This window comes from Lagenorhynchus albirostris, chromosome 13 (genome assembly GCF_949774975.1).
Source record: "Lagenorhynchus albirostris chromosome 13, mLagAlb1.1, whole genome shotgun sequence".
Lineage (NCBI taxonomy): Eukaryota > Metazoa > Chordata > Mammalia > Artiodactyla > Delphinidae > Lagenorhynchus > Lagenorhynchus albirostris.
In genome coordinates, this window is record NC_083107.1 from 71,268,831 (window position 1) to 71,291,999 (window position 23,169).

Consider the following 23,169-nt stretch of genomic DNA (forward strand, 5'->3'; position numbering starts at 1 on the left):
TGCCTGCCAATGCAGGGTATATGGGTTCGAGCCCTGGTCTGGGAACATCCCACATGCAGTGGAGCAACTAAGCCCAAGCACCACAACTACCGAGCCTGCACTTCAGAGCCTGCGAGCCGCAACTACTGAGCCCGCATGCCACAACTACTGAAGCCTGCATGCCTAGAGCCCATGCTCTGCAACGAGAGAAGCCACCACAATGCGAAGCCCGCGCATCGCAATGAAGAGTAGCCCCCGCTTGCTGCAACTAGAGAAAGCTGACATGAAGCAACGAAGACCCAATGCAGCCAAAAATAAATAAATAAATAAGTTTATTTAAAAATTTAATAATAAGAAAACCCAATTAAAATAATAGGTATAAGATTTGAAGACACTTCACCAAAGATGATGTACAAAGGGAAAATAAGAACATGAAGGTATACTCAGCTTCATTAATCTTTAACAAAATGCAAATCAAAAACATAATGAGATACCACTAAACACCTATAAGAATGTCTAAAATTAAAAAGACTGATCATACCAAGTGTTGACACTTGGAACTGGAATATAGGAATATAAAATGGTACAACTTTGAAAAAGCTTGGCAGTTTTAAGATTGTTAAACATACATACACCCATTGTTGAGCTAGCCATTCCACTCTTAAATATTAACTCAAGGGAAATGAAAGCATATGTCCATATAATGACTTGTTCATGAATATTTATGTAACATTGTTTATAATTGCCAAAACCCAGAACCATCCCTAATGTCCATCAACATGTGAATGGATAAATTGTATTATATCCAATAGTGGAATACTACTCAGCAATAAAAAGGAATGGAGTGTTGATCATACAATACAATAGGTATTTTTATTATTTTTTTAAAAAATTAATTTTTAATTGAAGTGTAGTTGCTATACAGTATTATATAAAACAATAGGTATTAATGTCAAAATAATTATGACAAGTAAAAGAAGCCAGACCAAAAAAGAATATATACTTTATAACCCCATTTATATATGTATTTATAAATATGTTAGAATTATATATACATTAATATATAGAGATATATATGCGATTCATATCTATTATAGTGTACATAATTCTAGAAAATATGAAGTAATCTATGGTAACAGTAAACAGACCTGTGGTTCCCTGGGAATGGAGGGTTGTGTAAAGAGTGAAAGGAAGGATGACATAGAGGGGCACAAGGAGACTTTTGGTGATGGTGGATATATTCATTATCTTGATATAATGATGATGTTATGGATTTGTACTTAGGTCAAAGCATATCACAATATATACTTTAAATATGTGCAGTTTATTATATGTCTCTTATGCCATAATCTTTTTTCTTTTTTTAAGGCTTAGGGAAGTACAAAATTTTAAATAATAAATACAGATTACACATTGTGGCTTTTGGTCATAAATTGTCGAGATCTATATTCATTTGCCTACATATCTCCACTTGGATTTGTTTTTTTTGAATTATATTTTATTTTTTTATACAGCAAGTTCTTATTAGTCATCAATTTAATATACATCAGTGTATACATGTCAATCCCAATCTCCCAATCACACCCCCCCCAACCCGCTGCTGCTTTACCCCTTAGTGTCCCTACGTTTGTTCTCTACATCTGTGTCTCAGTTTCTGTCCTGCAGACTGGTTCATCTGTACCATTTTTCTAGGTTCCACATATATGCGTTAATATACGATATTTGTTTTTCTCTTTCTGACTTACTTCACTCTGTATGACAGTTTCTAGATCCATCCACGTCTCAGCAAATGACCCAATTTCGTTCCTTTTTATGGCTGAGTAATATTCAATTGTATATATGTACCACATCATCTTTATCCATTCGTCTGTCAGTGGGCATTTAGGTTGCTTCCATGACATGGCTATTGTAAATAGTGCTGCAATGAACATTGGGGTACATGTGTCTTTTTGAATTATGGTTTTCTCTGGGTGTATGCCCAGTAGTGGGATTGCTGGATCATATGATAATTCTGTTTTTTAGTTTTTTAAGGAACCTCCATACTGTTCTCCATAGTGGCTGTATCAATTTACATTCCCACCAGCAGTGCAAGAGGGTTCCCATTTCTCCACACCCTCTCCAGCATTTGTTGTTTGTAGATTTTCTGATGATGCCCATTCTGACTGGTGTGAGGTGATACCTCATTGTAGTTTTGATTTGCATTTCTCTAATAATTAGTGATGTTGAGCAGCTTTTCATGTGCTTGTTGGCCATCTGTATGTCTTCTTTGGAGAAATGTCTATTAAGGTATTCTGCCCATTTTTGGATTGGGTTGTTTGTTTTCTTAATATTGAGCTGCATGAGCTGTTTATATATTTTGGAGATTAAGCCTTTGTCCATTGAGATTCATTTGCAAATATTTTCTCTCATTCTGAGGGTTGTCTTTTTGTCTTGTTTATGGTTTCCTTTGCTGTGCAAAAGCTTTGAAGTTTCATTAGGTCCCATTTGTTTATTTTTGTTTTTATTTCCATTACTCTAGGAGGTGGATCAAAAAAGATCTTGCTGTGATTTATGTTAAAGAGTGTTCTGCCTATGTTTTCCTCTAAGAGTTTTATACTGTCCAGACTTACATTTAGGTCTCTAATCCATTTTGAGTTTATTTTTGTGTATGATGTTAGGGAGTGTTCTAATTTCATTCTTTTACAGGTAGCTGTCCAGTTTTCCCAGCACCACTTATTGATGAGACTGTCTTTTCTCCATTTTATATCCTTGCCTCCTTTGTCATAGATTAGTTGACCATAGGTGCCTGGGTTTATCTCTGGGCTTTCCATCTTGTTCCTATGATCTCTGTTTCTGTTTTTCTGCCAGTACCATATTGTCTTGATTACTGTAACTTTGTAGTATAGTCTGAAGTCAGAGAGTCTGATTCCTCCAGCTCTCTTTTTTTCCCTCAAGACTGCTTTGGCTATTTGGGGTCTTTTGTGTCTCCATACAAATTTTAAGATTTTTTGTTCTATTTCTGTAAAAAATGCCATTGGTAATTTGGTAGGGGTTGCATTGAATCTGTAGTTTGCTTTGGGTAGTATAGTCATTTTCACAACATTGATTCTTCCAGTCCAAGAATATGGTATATCTCTCCATCTGTTTGTATCATCTTTAATTTCTTTCATGAGTGTCTTACAGTTTTCTGCATACAGGTCTTTTGTCTCCCTAGGTAGGTTTATTCCTAGGTATTTTATTCTTTTCGTTGCAATGGTAAATGGGAGTGTTTCCTTAATTTCTCTTGCAGATTTTTCATCATTAGTGTATAGGAATGCAAGAGACTTCTGTGAATTAATTGTGTATCCTGCAACTTTACCAAATTCATTGATTAGCTCTAGTAGTTTTCTGGTGGCATCTTTAGGATTCTCTATGTATAGTACAGTGTCATATGCAAACAGTGACAGTTTTACTTCTTCTTTTCCAATTTGTATTCCTTTTATTTCTTTTTCTTCTCTGATTGCCGTGGCTAGGACTTCCAAAACTATGTTGAATAATAGTGGTGAGAGTGGACATCCTTGTCTTTTTCCTGATCTTAGAGGAAATGCTTTCAGTTTTTCACCACTGAGAATGATGTTTGCTGTGGGTTTGTCGTATATGGCCTTTATTATGTTGAGGTAGGTTCCCTCTATGCCCACTTTCTGGAGAGTTTTTATCATAAATGGGTGTTGAATTTTGTCAAAAGATTTTTCTGCATCTATTGAGATGATCATATGGTTTTTATTCTTCAATTTGTTAATATGGTGTATCACATTGATTGATTTGCATATATTGAAGAATCCTTGCACCTCTGGGATAAATCCCACTTGATCATGGTATGATCCTTTTAATGTGTTTTTGGATTCTGTTTACTAGTATTTTGTTGAGGATTTTTGCATCTATATTCATGAGTGATATTGGTCTGTAATTTTCTTTTTTTGTAGTATCTTTGTCTGGTTTTGGTATCAGGGTGATGGTGGCCTCATAGAATGAGTTTGAGAGTGTTCCTTCCTCTGCAGTTTCTTGGAAGAGTTTGAGAAGGATGGGTGTTAGCTCTTCTCTAAATGTTTGATAGAATTCACCTGTGAAGCCATCTGGTCCTGGACTTCTGTTTGTTGGAAGATTTTTAATCACAGTTTCAATTTCATTACTCCTGATTGGTCTGTTCATATTTTCTATTTTTTCCTGGTTCAGTCTTGGAAGGTTATACCTTTCTAAAAATTTGGGCATTTCTTCCAGGTTGTCCATTTTATTGGCATAGAGTTGCTTGTAGTAGTCTCTTAGGATGCTTTGTATTTCTGCTGTGTCTGTTGTAACTTCTCCTTTTTCATTTCTAATTTTATGGATTTGAGTCCTCTCCCTCTTTTTCCCGATGATTCTGGCTAATGGTTTATCAATTTTGTTTATCTTCTCAAAGAACCAGCTTTTAGTTTTCTTGATCTTTGCTATTGTTTTCTTTGTTTCTATTTTGTTTATTTCTGCTCTGATCTTTATGATTTCTTTCCTTCTGCTAACTTTGGGTTTTGTTTGTTCTTCTTTCCCTAGTTCCTTTAGGTTTAAGGTTAGATTGTTTATTTGAGATTTTTCTTGTTTCTTGAGGTAGGCTTGTATAGCTATAACCTTCCCTCTTAGAACTGCTTTTGCTGCATCCCATAGGTTTTGGATCGTTGTGCTTTCATTGTAATTTGTCTCTAGGTTTTTTTTTTTTTTTTTTTTTTTTTTTGCGGTACGTGGGCCTCTCACTGTTGTGGCCTCTCCCGTTGCGGAGCACGGGCTCCGGACGCACAGGCTCAGCGGCCATGGCCCACAGGCCCAGCCACTCGGCGGCACGTGGGATCCTCCCGGACCGGGGCACAAACCTGTGTCTCCTGCATCGGCAGGCAGACTCTCAACCACTGCGCCACCAGGGAAGCCCATCTAGGTTTTTTTTGATTTCTTCAGTGATCTCTTGGTTATTTAATAACATATTGTTTAGCCTCCATGTGTTTGTGTTTTTTATGTTTTTTTCCCTGTAATTAATTTCTAATCTCATAGCGTTGTGGTCAGAAAAGACACTTGATATGATTTCAATTTTCTTAAGTTTACTGAGGCTTGTTTTGAGACCCAAGATGTGATCTATCCTGGAGAATGTTCTGTGCACACTTGAGAAGAAAGTGTAATCTGTTTGGGGATGGAATGTCCTATAAATATCAATTAAATCTATCTGGTCTGTTGTCATTTAAAGCTTCTGTTTCCTTATTTATTTTCATTTTGGATGATCTGTCCATTGGTGTAAGTGAGGTGTTAAAGTCCCCCACTATTACTGTGTTACTGTCGATTTCCTCTTTATAGCTGTTAGCAGTTGCCTTATGTATTGAGGTGCTCCTATATTGGGTGCTAATATATTTATAATTGTTATATCTTCTTCTTGGATTGATCCCTTGATCATTATGTAGTGTCCTTCCTTGTCTCTTGTAACATTCTTTATTTTAAAGTCTATTTTATCTGATATGAGGATTGCTACTCCAGCTTTCTTTTGATTTCCATTTGCATGGAATATCTTTTTCCATCCCCTCACTTTCGGTCTGTATGTGTCCCTAGGTCTGAAGTGGGTCTCCTATAGATAGCATATATATGGGTCTTGTTTTTGTATCCATTCAGCAAGCCTGTGTCTTTTGGCTGGAACATTTAATCCATTCACGTTTAAGGTAATTATCGATATGTATGTTCCTATGATCATTTTCTTAACTGTTTTGGGTTTGTTTTTGTAGGTCCTTTTTGTGTTTCCTACTTAGAGAAGTGCCTTTAGCATTTGTTGTAGAGCTGGTTTGGTGGTGCTGAATTCTCTTAGCTTTTGCTTGTCTATAAAGCTGTTGATTTCTCCATGGAATTTGCATGAGATCCTTGCTGGGTAGAGTAATCTTGGTTGTAGGTTCTTCCCTTTCATCACTAAGTATATCATGCCACTCTCTTCTGGCTTGTAGAGTTTCTGCTGAGAAATCAGCTGTTAACCTTATGGGAGTTCCCTTGTATGTTATTTGTCATTTGTCCCTTGCTGCTTGCAGTAATTTTACTTTGTCTTTAATTTTTGCCAGTTTGATTACTATGTGTCTCGGCATGTTTCTCCTGGGTTTATCCTGCCTGGGACTCTCTGTGCTTCCTGGACTTGGGTGGCTGTTTCCTTAACCATGTGAGGGAAGTTTTTGACTCTAATCTCTGCAGATATTTTCTCGGGTCCTTTCTCTGTCTTTTCTCTTTCTGGGATCCCTATAATGTGAATGTTGTTGCATTTAATGTTATCTCAGAAGTGTCTTAGGCTGTCTTCATTTCTTTTCATTCTTTTTTTCTTTATTCTGTTCTGTGGCAGTGAATTCCACCATTATGTCTTCCAGACCACTTATCCATTCTTCTGCCTCAGTTATTCTGCTATTGATTCCTTCTAGTATATTTTTCATTTCAGTTATTGTATTCATCTCTGTTTGTTCTTTAATTCTTCTAGTTCTTTGTTAAACATTTCTTGCATCTTCTCGATCTTTGCCTCCATTCTTTTTCTGAGGTCCTAGATCATCTCCATATCATTATTCTGAATTCTTTTTCTGGAGGGTTGCCTATCTCCACTTCATTTAGTTGTTTTTCTGGGGTTTTATCTTGTTCCTTCATGTGGTACATAGCCCTCTGCCTTTTCATCTTGTCTATCTTTCTGTGAATGTGATATTTGTTCCACAGGCTGCAGGATTGTAGTTCTTCTTGCTTCTGCTGTCTGCCCTCTGGTGGATGAGGCTATCTAAGAGGCTTGTGCAAGTTTCTTGATGGGAGGGACTGGTGGTGGGTAGAGCTGACTGTTGCTCTGGTTGGCAGAGCTCAGTAAAACGTTAATCCACTTGACTGCTGATGGGTGGGGCTGGGTTCCCTCCCTGTTGGTTGTTTGGCCTGAGGCGACCCAACACTGGAGCCTACCTGGCTCTTTGGTGGGGCTAATGGCAGACTCTGGGAGGGCTCATGCCAAGGCATACTTCCCAGAACTTCTGCTGCCAGTGTCCTTGTCCCCATGGTGAGCCACAGCCACTCCCGCCTCTGCAGGAGACCCTCCACCACTAGCAGGTAGGTGTGGTTCAGTCTCCCCTGGGGTCACTCTTCCTTCCCCTGGGTCCCGATGCGCACACTACTTTGTGTGTGCCCTCCAAGAGTGGAGTCTCTGTTTCCCCCAGTCTTGTCGAAGTCCTGCAATCAAATCCCACTAGCCTTCAAAGTCTGATTCTCTAGGAATTCCTCCTCCCTTTGCCGGATCCCAGGTTGGGAACCTGACATGGGGCTCAGAACCTTCACTCCAGTGGGCGGACTTCTGTGGTATAAGTGTTCTCCAGTCTGTGAGTCACCCACCCAGCAGTTATGGGATTTTTTTTTTTTTACTGTGATTGCACCCCTCCTACCGTCTCATTGTGGCTTCTCCCTTATCTTTGGATGTGGGGTATCTTTTTTGGTTAGTTCCAGTGTCTTCCTGTCAATGATTGACCAGCAGCTAGTTGTGATTCTGGTGTTCTCGCAAGAGGGAGTGAGAGCACGTCCTTCTACTTTGCGATCTTGGCTCAGGCTCTATTAGATATTTTTTAGTCAAGTCAAAACTAAACTCTTTAAACTAGCGCAAATCTCTAACTTCTTTTCCTACTTCCTTTCTAATTATACTGTAGGAATTTTTTTTCCTTTTTTTTTGCTGTACACGGGCCTCTCACTGTTGTGGCCTCTCCCATTGCAGAGCACAGGCTCCAGACACGCAGGCTCAGCGGCCATGGCTCACGGGCCCAGCCGCTCCGCGGCACGTGGGATCTTCCCAGACCGGGGCACGAACCCGTGTACCCTGCATCGGCAGGCGGACTCTCAACCACTGCGCCACCAGGGAAGCCCTTCCTTTTTTTTTTTAATTTTTATTTTTGTAAGCGGTACTTCCATCCTCCCATTTTTCATGCAGGAAGCTAGGGAATCTTCCTTGATGCTTATCTCATCCCCTGCTTTACTACCAAGTTGTGTCATTGAGAACACATTTCAAAGCTGTAGTCTTCCTTTCCTTCACTACCATCACCATTACCTGGTTCAGTTCTCTCTTCTCTTTTCACTAAAAATTGCCTTCCGATTATACTCCCTGGTTTTATGCCTGACCCTCTCAATCCAGTCTCTAGGGAACAGCCAGAGAGATCTTTCGAAGATGAGCATTTAAATCATGTAATTTCTCTGCTTGGATCTTTTCAATGACTTTTCATTGCTCTTGGGATAAGATCTAAAATCCTTTGAATATGGTCAGATTCCCGTTTGCCTCTTGCTTATTGTGTTGTAATCACTTAGGCTACCTTTCAGTTTCTTAAAATCTCCAAGATCTTTTTACTCCAGAACTTTCTCCCATGGTATTTTCTGAACCTGCACTGGTTTTTCCCTTTGTCAGTGGCTACCCCCATGCATGCTTTAAGTCTCAGCTTAAATGCCACTAATTCCGAGAAGTCTTTCCTGACTTGCCCATTCAAAATTGGTATCCACACCAGTATCCTGTAGATTTTCATCATAGCTGTTACAGGTTTTTTGGGGGGTGAGGGAGGGGTAGGAGAAGGTGTTTATATGTGTATATGAGATTATTTGGTAAAATACCTCTTTCCTATACTGTTCTGAAAAGCTCCTTGAAAGTGGACACCTGTCTATTTTGTTCACTACTGTGTAGCCATCACCTGACTTACTTCCTAGTACAGTTGACAATATTTATTGAGTGAAAGTTTAGAGAAAATACATTGGAAGGAAATATACCAGTGGGTTGCTTTTTGAGTGCTGCATGCTTGTTTTTATAAGATTTCTACAGTGAACTATTAGACTTTCTAATAAGAAAAGTTATAAATAAAATACATCTTTATACTTTTTGTCTTTACTAGAGGTGAAAAAGCAGATGTTATTTTGTGACTTAGATGCTAGTGCTAAATTCTGTTACAAATTAAGTGACCTTGGTATATTAACTTGACTTTTAATATCTTGGAGTTGCACAGCTCTAGGGAGCACTGTTTATGCATGTTGTTAGTTAATGAGGACTCCTCTGTTAGTGTAAAGCAGAGACTCTTCTTTTAGTAGCAATTTTAGGTATATAGTTTATCTAGAACAGAGTATGCACTTCTCTCCTAGATCTACCTGCAATTTATGTCATCTTGCATTCTTATCTTAGGTGCCTTATTGTATTTGTCTGTTCCTGTCACAATTTTTTAATCAGTCACCCTTAATTTAGCATAGTTTTGACCAGTTTTGTCTCGTGGAGAAAATTATGTAAGGTTTTCTGAAATCTCGGTATCTATCCATGGTAGCTCTGGTGCTGGACATACGGTGAATATCCTGTAAATCTTTGAAAAATCTTTATTGAATGTCATACATTTTTGAAAAATATAAAATTAAGCCATATCTTTGAGGTAATGATTTGTTAAGTAGGCTTAGTACTTTGAAGTTCTAAAAGTATAGTTCTCAGAGGATTGTCAACTTGATTGAGTAGCTTATTATATTTATTTTTTGCTCATCGTTTAAATGAGCTTGCTTCTTAGCTAGAAATGCTTTTCAGTTTTTTAAATTAATTAATTATTTTGATAAAGCCTTTTAAAAAAAATTTTTGTTGGCTGTGTTGAGTCTGTTGCTGTGCGTGGGCTTTTTCTAGTTGTGGCGAGCAGGGGGCTGCTCTTCGTTGAGGTGCCCAGGCTTCTCATTGCAGTCACAGTTTTATTTAAATGTTTGTGTTCCTTTTCTTTTTAAGATGCCCTTTGTTCATGTTATTTCACTTGTATTTATAATAAATGTATACCAACTTTTTAACAGATAAAATAATTAGGCACAGGGCTTGTACCCTGAAGGACACTGCGCATGCCATCATTGCAGCTGAATTGGATCCAGAATTTAATAAACTCTGTGAAGAAATTAAGGAAGCAAGAATAAAAAGAGGTAAGTTATAGAAATGAACTTGCTACTGAAGAGTAAGAGGTCATTGAATGTTGTTTCTTTACGGTTGCTGGTATTATGAAAATGTATTTTGAGGCCCATCCTTAATTTCTGATATGAAAATGTCATGTAAATTCTCAAAGATGTTTTAAAATTTTACTTCTATAACAGTTTTAGTGCAAATGACAGAAATAAAGTACTTCTTAGTGAAATTTCTTTTGCAGGCATATATCTTTAATTATGGATTTCTGTTCTTAAAGGATTTAGATAGGCTTTCATATTTGAAGAGGGTTTATTTTCATCAGTTTATATCTAATACCGATACTTAAAAATGGTTTTTAGGAATACTTTTTTTTTAAACCTGTTGGAATTTATGTGCAGTTTTGTTAATATAAACACAGAATTAGCAGATGCGTTTTGTTCGTTCTATATATAATCCTGTCCTTGAGGAACTCACACTTTAGTAGGAGAGAGTAAGTGTAAAACAAATCGAGTATGGTGTGGCATATGCACTGATTGAAGCATGTTCATAGCACAGAGGAGGGACCTCCTGGTAGGAAAGCCAGCATTTTGATCAGAGTTTGGGGAATGAATATAGAAGTGTTGTCTCTAGTGAAGTAGAGGAAGGGAGGCAGTGACGGAGAAGGAGGAGGTATTGTAAGCACAGCACACTACGTGTACAGGCGCAGAGACGTGAAATAACGTGGTGTATTGGAAGAACTGCAAACTGGTATTGCTAAAGATGTACAGAATGGTGGGAAACAGAGCTCAGAAGGTGAGCTGGGTCCAGGACACTGAAGATGTGAAGACGCTTTTCTTCTACTGCCTTAGAGAGGCCTTCCCTGGCCACCTAATCTTATTAGGCTCTGGTCACCATAGCACTTGGCATTTTGTTACTGTTGTTGTCTCTCTCCTCCTTATTTAGAATATAAGTGCTGTGAATGTCTTATTCATAGCTCTACTGCAGTCCCTAGAACTATCTCTGGTACACAACAGGCTTTTTATAAATATTTGCATGAATCAATGTCTTGCTAAGGAGCTTGGACTTTATCCTGTAGATCTATGTTTTTTAAAATGTGTTTGTGTTTATTACCCACATCAGCTTAGAACTACCGAATTAGATTCTCTGGCCGAGAATCTGAAGGCCGAGAAATCTGCACTTCAGCAAACTCAAGTGCTTTTTATGTACACTAAAGTTTGAGAACAATTGCCATAGTCAGTAGGATTCATAGAAGTATTTGAAACAGTGGAATGGATTGGTAAATTGCTTTGGCAGCAGGAAATAGCAAGGTCTCAATGTGGCTCAGTAGGAGGATGAGAGACCAGTTAAAAAGCTGTTGGAGCCAGTTTTGAAAACATTTTGGCAGTTTCGAAAAAGTTAAGCATAATATTTACATATGACCCAGCGATTCTACTCCTAGGGATCTACCCAAGAGAGATGAAAACATATGTCCATATAAAGACTTGTACGTGAATGTTCATAGCAGTATTATTCACAACAATTAAAAACCGGAAACAACCCAAATGTCCGTCAACTGATGAATGGGTAAACAAAACAGGGTATAAGGGCTTCCCTGGTGGCGCAGTGGTTGAGAGTCCGCCTGCCGATGCAGGGGACACGGGTTCGTGTCCCGGTCTGGGAAGATCCCACATTCCGCGGAGCAGCTGGGCCCGTGAGCCATGGCCGCTGAGCCTCCGCGTCTGGAGCCTGTGCTCCGCAATGGGAGAGGCCACAACAGTGAGAGGCCCGTGTACCGCAAAAAAAAAAAACACCAAAAAGTAACAGGGTATATTGTACAGTGACATACTGCTCAGCTATAAAAAGGAATAAGGTACTGATACATGGTACAGCATGGATGAACTTTATAAATGTTATGCTAAGTGAAAGAAGGCAGTCACAAAAGAGCACATATTGCATGATTCTATTTATATGAAATGCTCACAAAAGGCAAGTCTATAGAGACAAAAAGTGGACTAGTGGTTGCCTGGAACCGTTACCTAAATTGGATTGCTGTGGTGATTGCACAGCTCTGTAAATTCACTAAAAATCACTGAATCGTATGCTTAAAATGAGTGATTTTTATGTTGTGTAAATTGTACCTCAATAAAGCTTTTGGTGGGGGGAGGGCTGTTGGAGTAGTCCAGAGTTTTAATTAGTGAAGTGGGAATGAAGGTAGGATTAACATGAGAGAGATGCAGCTGCAGGGGTGGAGGGCATTGTGAAGGAAAGGAAGAGGCAAAATTGGCTGCCATGTTACTGGTTTAATGACTTAAGTAGATGCTAATACCACCAGTAGAGAGAGGGAATATATAAGGACAGGTTTTTTTTGGTGGGGAAAGAGAAACCAGTTATCTTTAATTTGACCTATCTCTAGGATATCCAGTTGGTGATATCAAGTAGGCAACTGATATGAATCAGAAGCTCAAGAGAGTTTTGGACTAAAGATGTAATTTGGGACTAATTATATAATGCCAGTAGGAGCTGAAGGCATGAATATTTGTGGTGGAAGGTGTAGATTAAAGTGAGAAGAAAAGGGATTCCAGAGACAGCCCTTAGAAACGTTTAAGGAAGGCAACATTTAAGGATGGCATAGAAGAAAGAAATCTAGTAAAGAGAATTGAGATGGAATGGTTATTTTTATGAAGATCAGTGCACGAAAACCAAACTTATGCAGTGTGGTGTGACAGCCAGCTAATGTCAGATGGAAACAGTTCATATGAATGGGGTTCAGTGGCCAAATATATGCTTATACTTTCTAAGATGGCAGAAATCATGACTTTTAGACTATATATAATCTTACTGTCTCACAGTCATAAAAATGTGAAATGTATCCCTCTGCAAAGTAAAATGAATAAACACAGGGCCCTTTGGGGATTAAGTGTAAATAAGCATGGCCTGCCATTTTATTTTTATGATTTTATATCTAGTTTCTTTCCCATCTTAAATCAATAGATACTATTTCATCCGAATTACAGACTGTCCAAGTATAATTAATGACTTTAAAATTCAGTTTTGTATTTCAGACTTTTTTTTAACCTTGTTGGTTTATGTAGCTGGAAATATTTAAATAGGTATCGCTTATCTTCTGCTTGCAGGCTTATCGGTAACAGCAGAACAAATAAATCCTCATGGTACTGGAGCTCGAAAGATGGAAACTAGAGTTGAAGAGGCATTTCGGCACAAACAAAGAAATCCAATGGATATCTGGCACAGCTCTGCAAATAAATGTGCATGTGAGTATTTGAGATCATGTTATCCAGTAGTGGGAACAACTGCAAATGAGGCAGATGTGTTAGGAATTGGGCACATATACCAAAGGGCTGCTAAGAGCTTGTGGGGTAAAATGCTGAATCAGAATACATTTCTTTAACCTTATTTGCTTTTCTCCTATCTCCATTCAATGCTTGCTGTTGTAATTGAACTAGATTTGAATATCTTCAGTTTTAAACTTTGGTTTTTAGATAGAGATGTGGAGCCAGAAGATTTTTTTTTTTTTTTTTTTTTTGCGGTACGCGGGCCTCTAACTGTTGTGGCCTCTCCCGTTGTGGAGCACAGGCTCCGGACGCGCAGGCTCAGCGGCCATGGCTCACGGGCCCAGCCGCTCCGCAGCATGTGAGATCTTCCCAGACTGGGGCACGAACCCGTGTGCCCTGCATCGGCAGGCGGACTCTCAACCACTGCGCCACCAGGGAAGCCCACCAATAGATTTTTTTATCCACCCCGCCCCCAACCCCTTGCTGTATGTTATGCAGAATGTTCTTGTTATGGTGGGAAATGGAAATTCCAGCTTAGGAGAGTGACTGAATTGACAGCAAGAAGTTGATTTTTCTGAGAAAAATCTGTGTAGCCTTCTTTAACTGGCTTTGTTTAAGTCAGATGTATTTAGGGGAAAATTCAGTGTTCTGGGTTCTCCTCACTTTTCCTCATTCATGGTGATCTGTAAAATTTCTAAAAGACGAATGTTAATAAACACAGCATCTTCCTAATGTAATCTTTTTTTTTAACATGTTTATTGGGGTATAATCCTAATGTAATCTTTATGTTTCACTAAAGATAGCCATCTTTGGAAGATATACGCTGTTCTTCTGATATAAAGGTGGTAATTCTGCTCCAACTGTCAGTAAAGATGGCCATAATAAGTTCTTTAACCAGTGGCAGTGAATTTGAATGAATGAACCAGACTCAGTTTTTTTATCTTGTTCTCTTTGTGATAAGTGGCATTCATGTGTGAGAACATTTGAAGGACTTAATGGTGCATTTAGTTCCATAAAACTGATTAAGCTATTTATCCTAGTTGTACCTTGGATCGTGACCTGGATTCTGTGACACAGCACTCTAAGTTAAACCTTGAAATTCCTACATTCTCTGCAACTGGTAAAAATATTTACTAACTAAAACACATTGAATATTGGCTTCAAGCAGTTTTAATTTCCTTTAAGTATTAAAATATTGTAATCTACAAATGTGAGTCCTGTTTTCTCTTACCAGTAGATGGCATATGTGACTCATCATTTGTCTGTTTTACATTAAGTTACTTAAATCATATGTCTAAATCTCCCTTTGGAAGAGTTGCTTTTCTAAGGTCTTAGTTTTGGAAACAAACTCAGAGATGTTATAAAACTTGATTTTAAAGATTGTGCCTCTAAATGGGCTTTTCACACAAAGCACCCTTGAAAAAGGAAGTGGGTATATTAAAGATTAGTTCTGTAAATATATACTACCACATGCCAGGTGCTGTGAGGATAGAGCAGTGACTAAAACAAAAATCCCTATTCTTGTGGCACGTATATAACCAATTCCTCTTATTTTACCAAAATCATACTAAGCATTAGAAGTGATTATAAAAGGACAGGGAAAATATCTCTAGCTTGACCTCTCCCCAAATAAGAACATTTTCTTTTTCTTAGCTGGGATGAAAGCATTAGAAATAAACTTACTTCAGAAGGGCTCCTAACCTTTGCTTAGGGTATGAGTACATTTTAAGGAGTTGCGCTGGCTCCTAATCAAGCAGGGTCCAGCCTCTTGCTCTAGTGCTCCATGGCTTAGTGAGGAAAGAAAAAGGGAACCTCTTGTACCTTTGGTTATTGGAGAATAAGCAAGGACACAATGTCAGGAGTGACTTGTCAGGTAGTAAAACCTAACAGTTCTACATTTTAGAGAAAGAGCAAGCTGAATACTTTTCTTACACTTTTAATGTGGACTGGATTAGTTTTTCATATAAGTAATGGAATGCTTATGAATGCCTATCACTTATAGCCTGTGCTTTTAAAAGTAGACTAATATAGAAATTTCATCTCCAATTACCCTATAACTGTAAATTGTAAAAATAGAAATTAATAGGGGATAAAGGAATGGAGAGATGGTAATGATAGTACAGTTTTGAAGGCAAAGTAAATTTTGAGCCAAGTGACTAAATAACTTGAATTTTGCAGATGATTTTAGAAACCTTTAGTAGATTTATTCTTAGATGAGAAAGAAGAGTGATAGTTATGACAAAATTTGTCAACATTTGTGAATACCTTGGTGTCTTTACAGAGACTCAGTAAGGATTAAAGATGAAAGGATGGGAAAAGTATGTAAACACACTATATACTGTTGATAGATCACAAGTTCATATTAAGTGCTAGAGTAAAGAAGTGAGGGTTGTCTTAAGACCACATTCCCCTCTATTTGTCTTTCAAAAGCAGTTTTTAAACTGTGGATTAAACAATCTACACTTAGTGGTCTCATATTTGTATTTTCTTTTTAAAATGTCTTTGCCCAGGAAGCTTTCAACATTGACATATTAAAAATACATATTATCTCTTTTAAAATTAAGCCAGATTTGACATTACATTTATAGCCTTGGAAAAATATGAATTATTTTTACTCTGATGGCTTTCAACAAACTAATATTTAGAATTTGGTGTTTGACACCAGAAGTGATAGGTCTCTAGCTTCACTAGTTTGCTTTAATAACTTTGTATTTAAATTTCTTTGCGAAAATGTCCCACATTGCAAAATAAAAGTTAACTTTTTATTTAAGGGACAGTGGGATCGACTTGTATAACCAGCTACCTTTGATACATACATGGGAAATTAAAGATTCCTGGGTCCATTGTTATCTGGAAGTACCAGCTATCTACTCATAAAAGCTCATGATAGTTTCTAACATCTAGGAGTATAGTCCCTACAACTTTTGTAGGTCTCCCGTTTCACATAACTGACCAAATATTTATTTTCATTGTTAATGTTGTTGCTGCCTTGATAGCAGAGGGCTTAATTTTTCTACATATTTTCAAATAACAACTTTGCAAGAAATTGATCCTGATAGGTGAACCATTTGTGGTAGATGGCTAACAGCTGGCTAACCACATTGTCTATATAACCTTCATAGGGCTTATGTTTCTTCTGGAAGGAGAGGCAGTAGAGATTGCTTTGTCGGAATACCTGTAACTATTCTCTCTTCATATACTGGATCATACTTTAATTTCCTTTCATGGTTTAGAAGCTCTTGGGTGATCTTGCTGACAAAGCACTCATCTTCCTGGTGGAAGTCCAGGGCTGTAGCCCCAAACCTTCCAGGCAGCTTGGTAATGTGGTCATTCCCTAAATGTGTGTATAGTACGCTTGGCCCCTGCATGTTAGGAATTAGGAACAGCTATAAAGTAGAATCCAGGGCAGTGGTAAAAAGTGAGTGCTGAGTAAACTCATACAGGAAATAAATGTAAATTCCTTTCATTCTTCAGAGTTCATCCCTGACTTCATATCCATTTTACTTGTAGTTTGTGAGGATTAGTCAGCATGGATGTCAAGAGCTAAGTAGTTTTTGTCTGTGTGTTACGCTAGTATGGGTTTACTTTCGTTTGGGTCTTATTTAATAAACATTTGTAAAACAAGCATTGCATTCCAGGTTCTACATATCTTTTTCCCTTCTTTGTAAAATAGTTCGAGTTCGGAGAAAATCAAGGCGGCGATCACAGTGGGGTAAAGGAATTATTAAGAAAAGGAAAGTCAATAATTTAAAAAAAGATGAAGAGGACACCAAATTTGCTGACTATGAGAATCATATGGAGGACAGGAAATTGCTAGAAAATGGAGAATTTGAGGTAAGCACTGACTGCCATGAAGAAAATGGAGAAGAGACTGGAGACTTATCTATGACCAATGATGAATCATCGTGTGACATCATGGACATGGACCAGGGGCGGAGGCTTAACAACGGAGCGGGCACAAAAGAGAACTTTGCCTCTACTGAAGAGGAAAGTTCAAATGAGTCTCTACTGGTCAACAGCAGCAGTTCTCTAAATCCAGAACAGACATCTAGGAAAGAGTCTTTCCTTAAAGGAAGCTGTCTAAACGGTGAGGCCTCCACTGACAGTTTTGAAGGAATACCACTTCTGGAGTGTCAGAATGGCAAAGCTGAAGTAGTTTCTTTCTGTGGTAGTGGAGACAAATGTAGTTCTGAACAAAAGAATCTTCTGGAGGACCAGTCAAAAGAAAAACCAGAAGCTTCAAATGAAAATCATGGAGATGATGCTGAGAAACTAGAGGCAGTGGAATGTAGCAATAATGAGAAGTTCGAACCTGGCCCTGATGTGGAGGTTAAAGATGCAGAACTGGATAAAGAAGGTAGAGCTAATGTTTTAAAATTTTTCCTGAAGGTTTTAACTCCAGAGTTAATTAAGTGCATATTTTATCTGGTCCCCAGTAGCAATAGTTGATAAATAATTATACCCCTTTGAGAATCTGTTGCACTTTTCACCCCTTTGCCTAGAAAAGTGTACACATACATAATAAATTTTGGTGAATGTTTCAGAGGGTTTGTGGTCCAGAATGCATTGCTTACCTGGCTGCTTCCTCTTCTGCTTCCCACCTGATTGTCATCCCTGTCCTAATGGATTTATGACTAAAAGCTGAGTAGATCCACAAGTGTTAGGAAGATGGATTTCTAACAGAAGGATTATTGGGATGGGGTGGGGGTGGGTGAGAAGACTTGGATACTGTAGCAGTATGGTATAGTAAAGTTATATAAACCCACATTAAATTACCACTCGTGTTCATTATAATCATGTGACTCTGAGCTAGTTGCTTATATTCTCCAACCCTGTGTCTTTTATCTTCTAAATTAAACTTCAGAGTTGTGCCACTGCAGGGATTATATAAGTCATGTATATTAATCGTCTCTCCTGGTAATGTACTAAGGTATATTCATGCCAGGCAGTCACTGTTAGTTGAATCTGAGGGATGTTTAGTCTAGGAGACTCTATCTATACGACCAGTGGCAGAAGAAAGCAGCAGAATCCTCACTGTCAAAGTTACTTTATTCTCGCAGAGTCAGAGCACTCTGCCCACTCCTGACTTGCTTTGGATATATGATTCTTCTAAGAAGCAGCAGAAAGGGGGCGTTGAGGGTTTCTGGCCCCACTTTGTTGTTTATCGTTATTCTTTAGCCCATAGTGAGATGGGGTGATTTAGAGATCTACTCTGCTCAGTGTACTGAATTTCCTTCCCGAATAAGCACTCTTCTTATACCAGGTTATCTTGAAATTGTATCATGCTCTCTAAATTGTGTGGAGTATATAGTGTTAGCCTGGGATTTGGGCTATGTGAGAAAGGTTTTTTAATGCCAGTTTTTTGAGCCCTCCAGTAGAATTAGAGAGTAGGATGGTATTCAAAGTCTTACAATTCTTTTAATGGATAAAGAGAGAGGTACGGTTCTTGAATGCTGCCTGTTGAGAATTTTTCTTTTTCTCCAATATTTAATAATAGAAAGCAATTTTAAGAGCATTATTTATCCTGGGCTATCATATAGACAGAACTTAAAAAAATGTGTTGAAGCTAGAGTTAAGTAATGAATGGGACAGAGTGGGAAAAAGGGAGAGATTCCTGTTATGAGGCAGAATGGATGGGGAGGAGAAGTTCTTTTTAATGCTAGTTCACTATGAGATTTTAGTAAGCTTGCAGAAAAGGTTTAAATGAATATTATGTTCAACTGGTGATCTAAAAGCTTTAAAGATATTTGTTGTGTAAACGCTTTACCTGAAGCTTTCATTTGTAACTGTCAGGGCAATGTAACCTCGTGTAGTGGTTCCTAATTCAGGTTTTTGGGCCTCTAGAAGTCCATGGATGTAATAATGAGGATCCGTATGGTCTTAACAAAACTCCTAGCATATATTAATGGAACTGTAAATAAAGGCTTTCACTCTAAAGGCTTTCTGAAATATAAAATTTCTCTGGGTATATGTTTTTGAAGGCAACATTTTGGTTCATTTATTATTTATCTATATAGCAGGCATTGAGGAAAAGGAATTGTTTAAAGACTTGCGACTAAGAGAACTAATGCAGGAGGGAGGAGGAAGGGTCTCCTTAGTGGCCCTGGGCATGGGCCAGGTCCTGTATAAAGTTCTGAAACAGCCCAGGTTTGTCCTTGTGTTGCTCCTGCCTCGGCCTCCTCTAAGAGTGCTCCTGCTTAGGGAGCGTAGGGCTTGATGGTTTACCTGCCCTCCCTACCCATCAGGGTGCCTGACGCTGTCAAGCTACACTCAGCGACCTCACAGTTTCTGTTTTTTCAGTGTGGCTGGTCTCAGCAAGATGTTGGGAGGAAAGTAATTAGATTATACTAATTCACTCTAAGGTAGGAGGATAGGACACTAGACCTTTTGCATTTTTAATGGGTTTATATTTTTAAGAGAAAATTTTGTGTAACACAGGCAGTATAACAGAGAAAAGTAAGACGTTTCAGGCAATGTTGAAGCAAATGTTTTGCATTGGGAGGCAAATATGAGGCAGGTTGGCCTCACTTTGTGTTAGTATCTGCTTTTCTAGGGTGCTTCCTTTCTTCTAGTTCTGAGAGCTCCGAATTTTAAAATGGTTATCATACACAGAATGAAGACAGTTTATAAGTTACTGCTTAGAGCTGAAGATTACTCGTATCTTCCTTTTAGGGGATATGTTTGTTAAGATGATATTCTGGTATGACTTGGCTTTCATAGTTGTGGTCTAGTTCTCTTTAATCTGGGTTGCTTAGTCTTACACCCCTCAGAAAAATCATTTATTATTTAAAGAATTACACGCTTATTCCAAAAGGATTTGTGGTGGGTAAAAGAATGTATAATTGTTTGTCTGATTTTTCTTAACTTTTATTTGCTGCAGTGCTTTTTTTTTTTTCCCCCAATTGTAGGTGCTTCTAAAGTAAAGAAATATCGTAAGTTAATTTTAGAGCAGGCAAAAACAACAAGCCTGGAACTGGTTCCAGAAGAGCCATCTGAGCCTGTGCCACCTCTTATAGTTGATCATGAGAGATTGAAGGTAAGCTTAGCTCTTCCCAGGCAGTTTTAAATGAATGGAAATAAAGCTAGATTTGATAATCTTTTGCTTTAACCTAGGAATATAGGTACTTCAGGGCTTCTAATGAAAAAGAGTTGTGTGTGTTTTGAGGGGTTTAGAAATATGAGAATGTTCTTGGTAATAAATTAAGCCCTGGAATCTTCTAAACTCAGGTGTCACTATTACACCGTAGCATGCGGTGTCTGTTGCCTAGCATTTGAGTGGAACCGTTTCAGTTTGAACAATGAAATCAAATTTCATTTTATTCTTTTTTCTTTTAATTTTTCTTAGAAATTGCTTGATTTGTTGGTAGATAAAAGCAACAATCTGGCAGTTGATCAACTTGAGAGATTATATTCTCTTCTTAGTCAGTGCATCTACCGTCACCGTAAAGATTATGACAAATCACAGCTTGTAGAGGTGAGTGCTTATTACTTCATCTGTGGAATAAACAAATATGTGCTTTTACTTGTCCCAAAGAAAAGAGGAAAAAAGAAAGTTATTTTAGTCTAAATCTTTCACCAAGTAACTGAAGAGTGGTTTGAAGATTTAAGATTAGAAGAATCATTAAGAGTTACAAAAATATACTCTTGGTACCATTTTGTCTCAGAACAGAAGTAATCTGGGATTCTTTGTTTATCAAAACACAGAGATTCATGGTTGGCAAATACACAGATTAGCATTCACAGTTCTCCCCTCCCTTACTTATCACTGACTTGACCGATTAAGCATATATCACTTTGGCCTATTGAATGTGAGCATGGCCTCACAGTCCATGTTACCACTGCTCCCGAGGTGGCCACTACTGGTTAAAAGGAGTTGGCGTGGGCCATGAGACTTACTGGCCACCCTATTATGATTGGAAGAGAACTTAAAAGTCATCTCATTTAATCAAATCTAGTCCTGTGAAATAACCACATGAAGGAGTTGTTGTCCTTGTGCTTAGACACTTTAGAGGTGAACCGTTCGCTTTCTGGACAACTCTGGGCCATAAGAAAGTTTTTTATAAATACAAGCTTATATCTCTATTCATATAATTTACATGATTAAGTCACACTTATTTTTGCGGTCATCTGAGCAAATAAAATGAATAAGACAAAAGTCTCTGCTCTCAAGAAGTATTTCTAGTATGTTAAAGATTTATGTATAGAGGATGTGATTATTTTGCATGTGTAATAAAGAATATAAGCATACCTTGCTTTATTGCACTGTGCAGATATTGCGTTCTTTGCAAATTGAAGGTTTGTGGCAACATCGCCATTTTCCAGCATAATTTGCTCACTTTGTGCTTCTGTGTTAATAACATTTTGGTAATTCTTGCAATATTTCAAGCATTTTCATTATTGTACTTGTTATGGTGATCTGTGATTAGTGATCTTTTTTAAAAAAATTTTATTTATTTATTTACTTATTTATGGCTGTGTTGGTTCTTTGTTGCTGCACGCGGGCTTTCTGTAGTTGCGGTGAGCGGGGGCTACTCTTCGTTGCGGTGTGCGGGCTTCTCATTGCGGTGGCTTCTCTTGTTGCAGGGCATGGGCTCTAGGCGCGCAGGCTTCAGTAGTTGTGGCCCGCAGGCTCTAGAGCGCAGACTCAGTAGTTGTGGCGCATGGGCTTAGTTGCTCTGCGGCATGTGGGATCTTCCCGGACCAGGGCTTGAACCCATGTCCCCTGCATTGGCAGGTGGATTCTTAACCACTGTGCCACCAGGGAAGTCCCTGTGATTAGTGATCTTTGATGTTATTGCAAAAAGATTATGACTCGCTGAAGGCCCAGACGATGGTTAGCATTTTTTTAAGAAAATTTTTAAAGCATTTAAAAAATTAAGGTGTGTACATTATTCTTTAGACATAATGCCATTACACAGTATAGTGTAAACATAACTTTTATATGCACCGGGAAACTAAATAATTCGTATGATTTACTTTATTTGCTTTCGTCTGGAACGTAACATCTCCAGGGTATGCCTGTATTGGACTTGAATCAATGCAAGAGAGCATTTAAAAGTTACTTTGTAATCACATTTTTATGAGTCACATTTTTATGAATCTATTCTGACCATATACAATATATAGAAATAACAGAAATAAAAACATCACCCATATCCCACCATCTAGAGGAAACTAATCAGCATTAATCTTTTAGAATATCTTCCATCCTTTAAAAATGTCTAGATGTACATTATGTGTATAAAAGTGTGAATATATATTTAAAAATTGGGATAGTATTGGATATTGTATTTTATAACAGAACTTTTCTCCTACTCAGTAACATGATGAAACATTTAGCAGAAGTAATTTTGATTGGTCATTTATAAGAACTTTTTGATCAGATGATAATCTGTTAGTATGGCCTGTTAGTTCTGTAGAGAGGTAGGATATAATTTCTTTGGAGGTGTTTAAAGATGGAAGGGAAAACCAAATGTCTTAGATTTATTTGACATTTGCCCATCTGAATGTAATGTGTGGGGTAGAGTTCTTTACTTTTTAAAAATTCTAGAACTTCTTTGTTCACGTGCTTGACGTTTGATTAGCGTGAATGGATTGAATACTCTTCAGCAGTTGAAACACCTTGCAGTATGGGTCTTGGAACCCTGTAATCTAGGGGTCTCATTTAGGAGAGGAGGAATCTATAGCAGAATCACCAGTGAGTGGCATTCCTGGCGTTGATGGCATCGACTCTTTCTGGCTTTTTTTTTTTTTTTTAAATTTCAGCTCTGATTGAAGTGAGTAGCACTGGGAGCAGGGTACGTTCTACTTTGGGTACAAGTTTTATTATACTGAATACATTCATTGTGCTTTGGGAGTCAGTCGAATATAATGAGTCAGGAAGGGTGCAGGCTCTGGAGTGAGGCTACCTGTATTCAAATCCTGACTGCTGTTTTTAGCTGGCAGATTACTTATACATGTAAATTTCTTAGTACAGTATCTGGCACAGTAAGTACTCATTGTTGCTAGCAT

General features: G+C 38.1%; 1 protein-coding gene across 1 annotated transcript in view; it reads left to right on the plus strand.

The window, feature by feature from the left end:
- The window catches only part of ATAD2B (ATPase family AAA domain containing 2B), a 151,000-nt gene that overhangs the window by 124,224 nt on the left and 3,607 nt on the right, over positions 1–23,169 (plus strand). Inside the window, exons 23-27 of the mRNA XM_060169207.1 lie at positions 9,784–9,906; positions 13,000–13,137; positions 16,832–17,515; positions 20,067–20,194; positions 20,504–20,632. Coding sequence (XP_060025190.1) covers positions 9,784–9,906; positions 13,000–13,137; positions 16,832–17,515; positions 20,067–20,194; positions 20,504–20,632 — 1,202 coding nt within the window. The remainder of the gene's footprint in view (positions 1–9,783; positions 9,907–12,999; positions 13,138–16,831; positions 17,516–20,066; positions 20,195–20,503; positions 20,633–23,169) is intronic.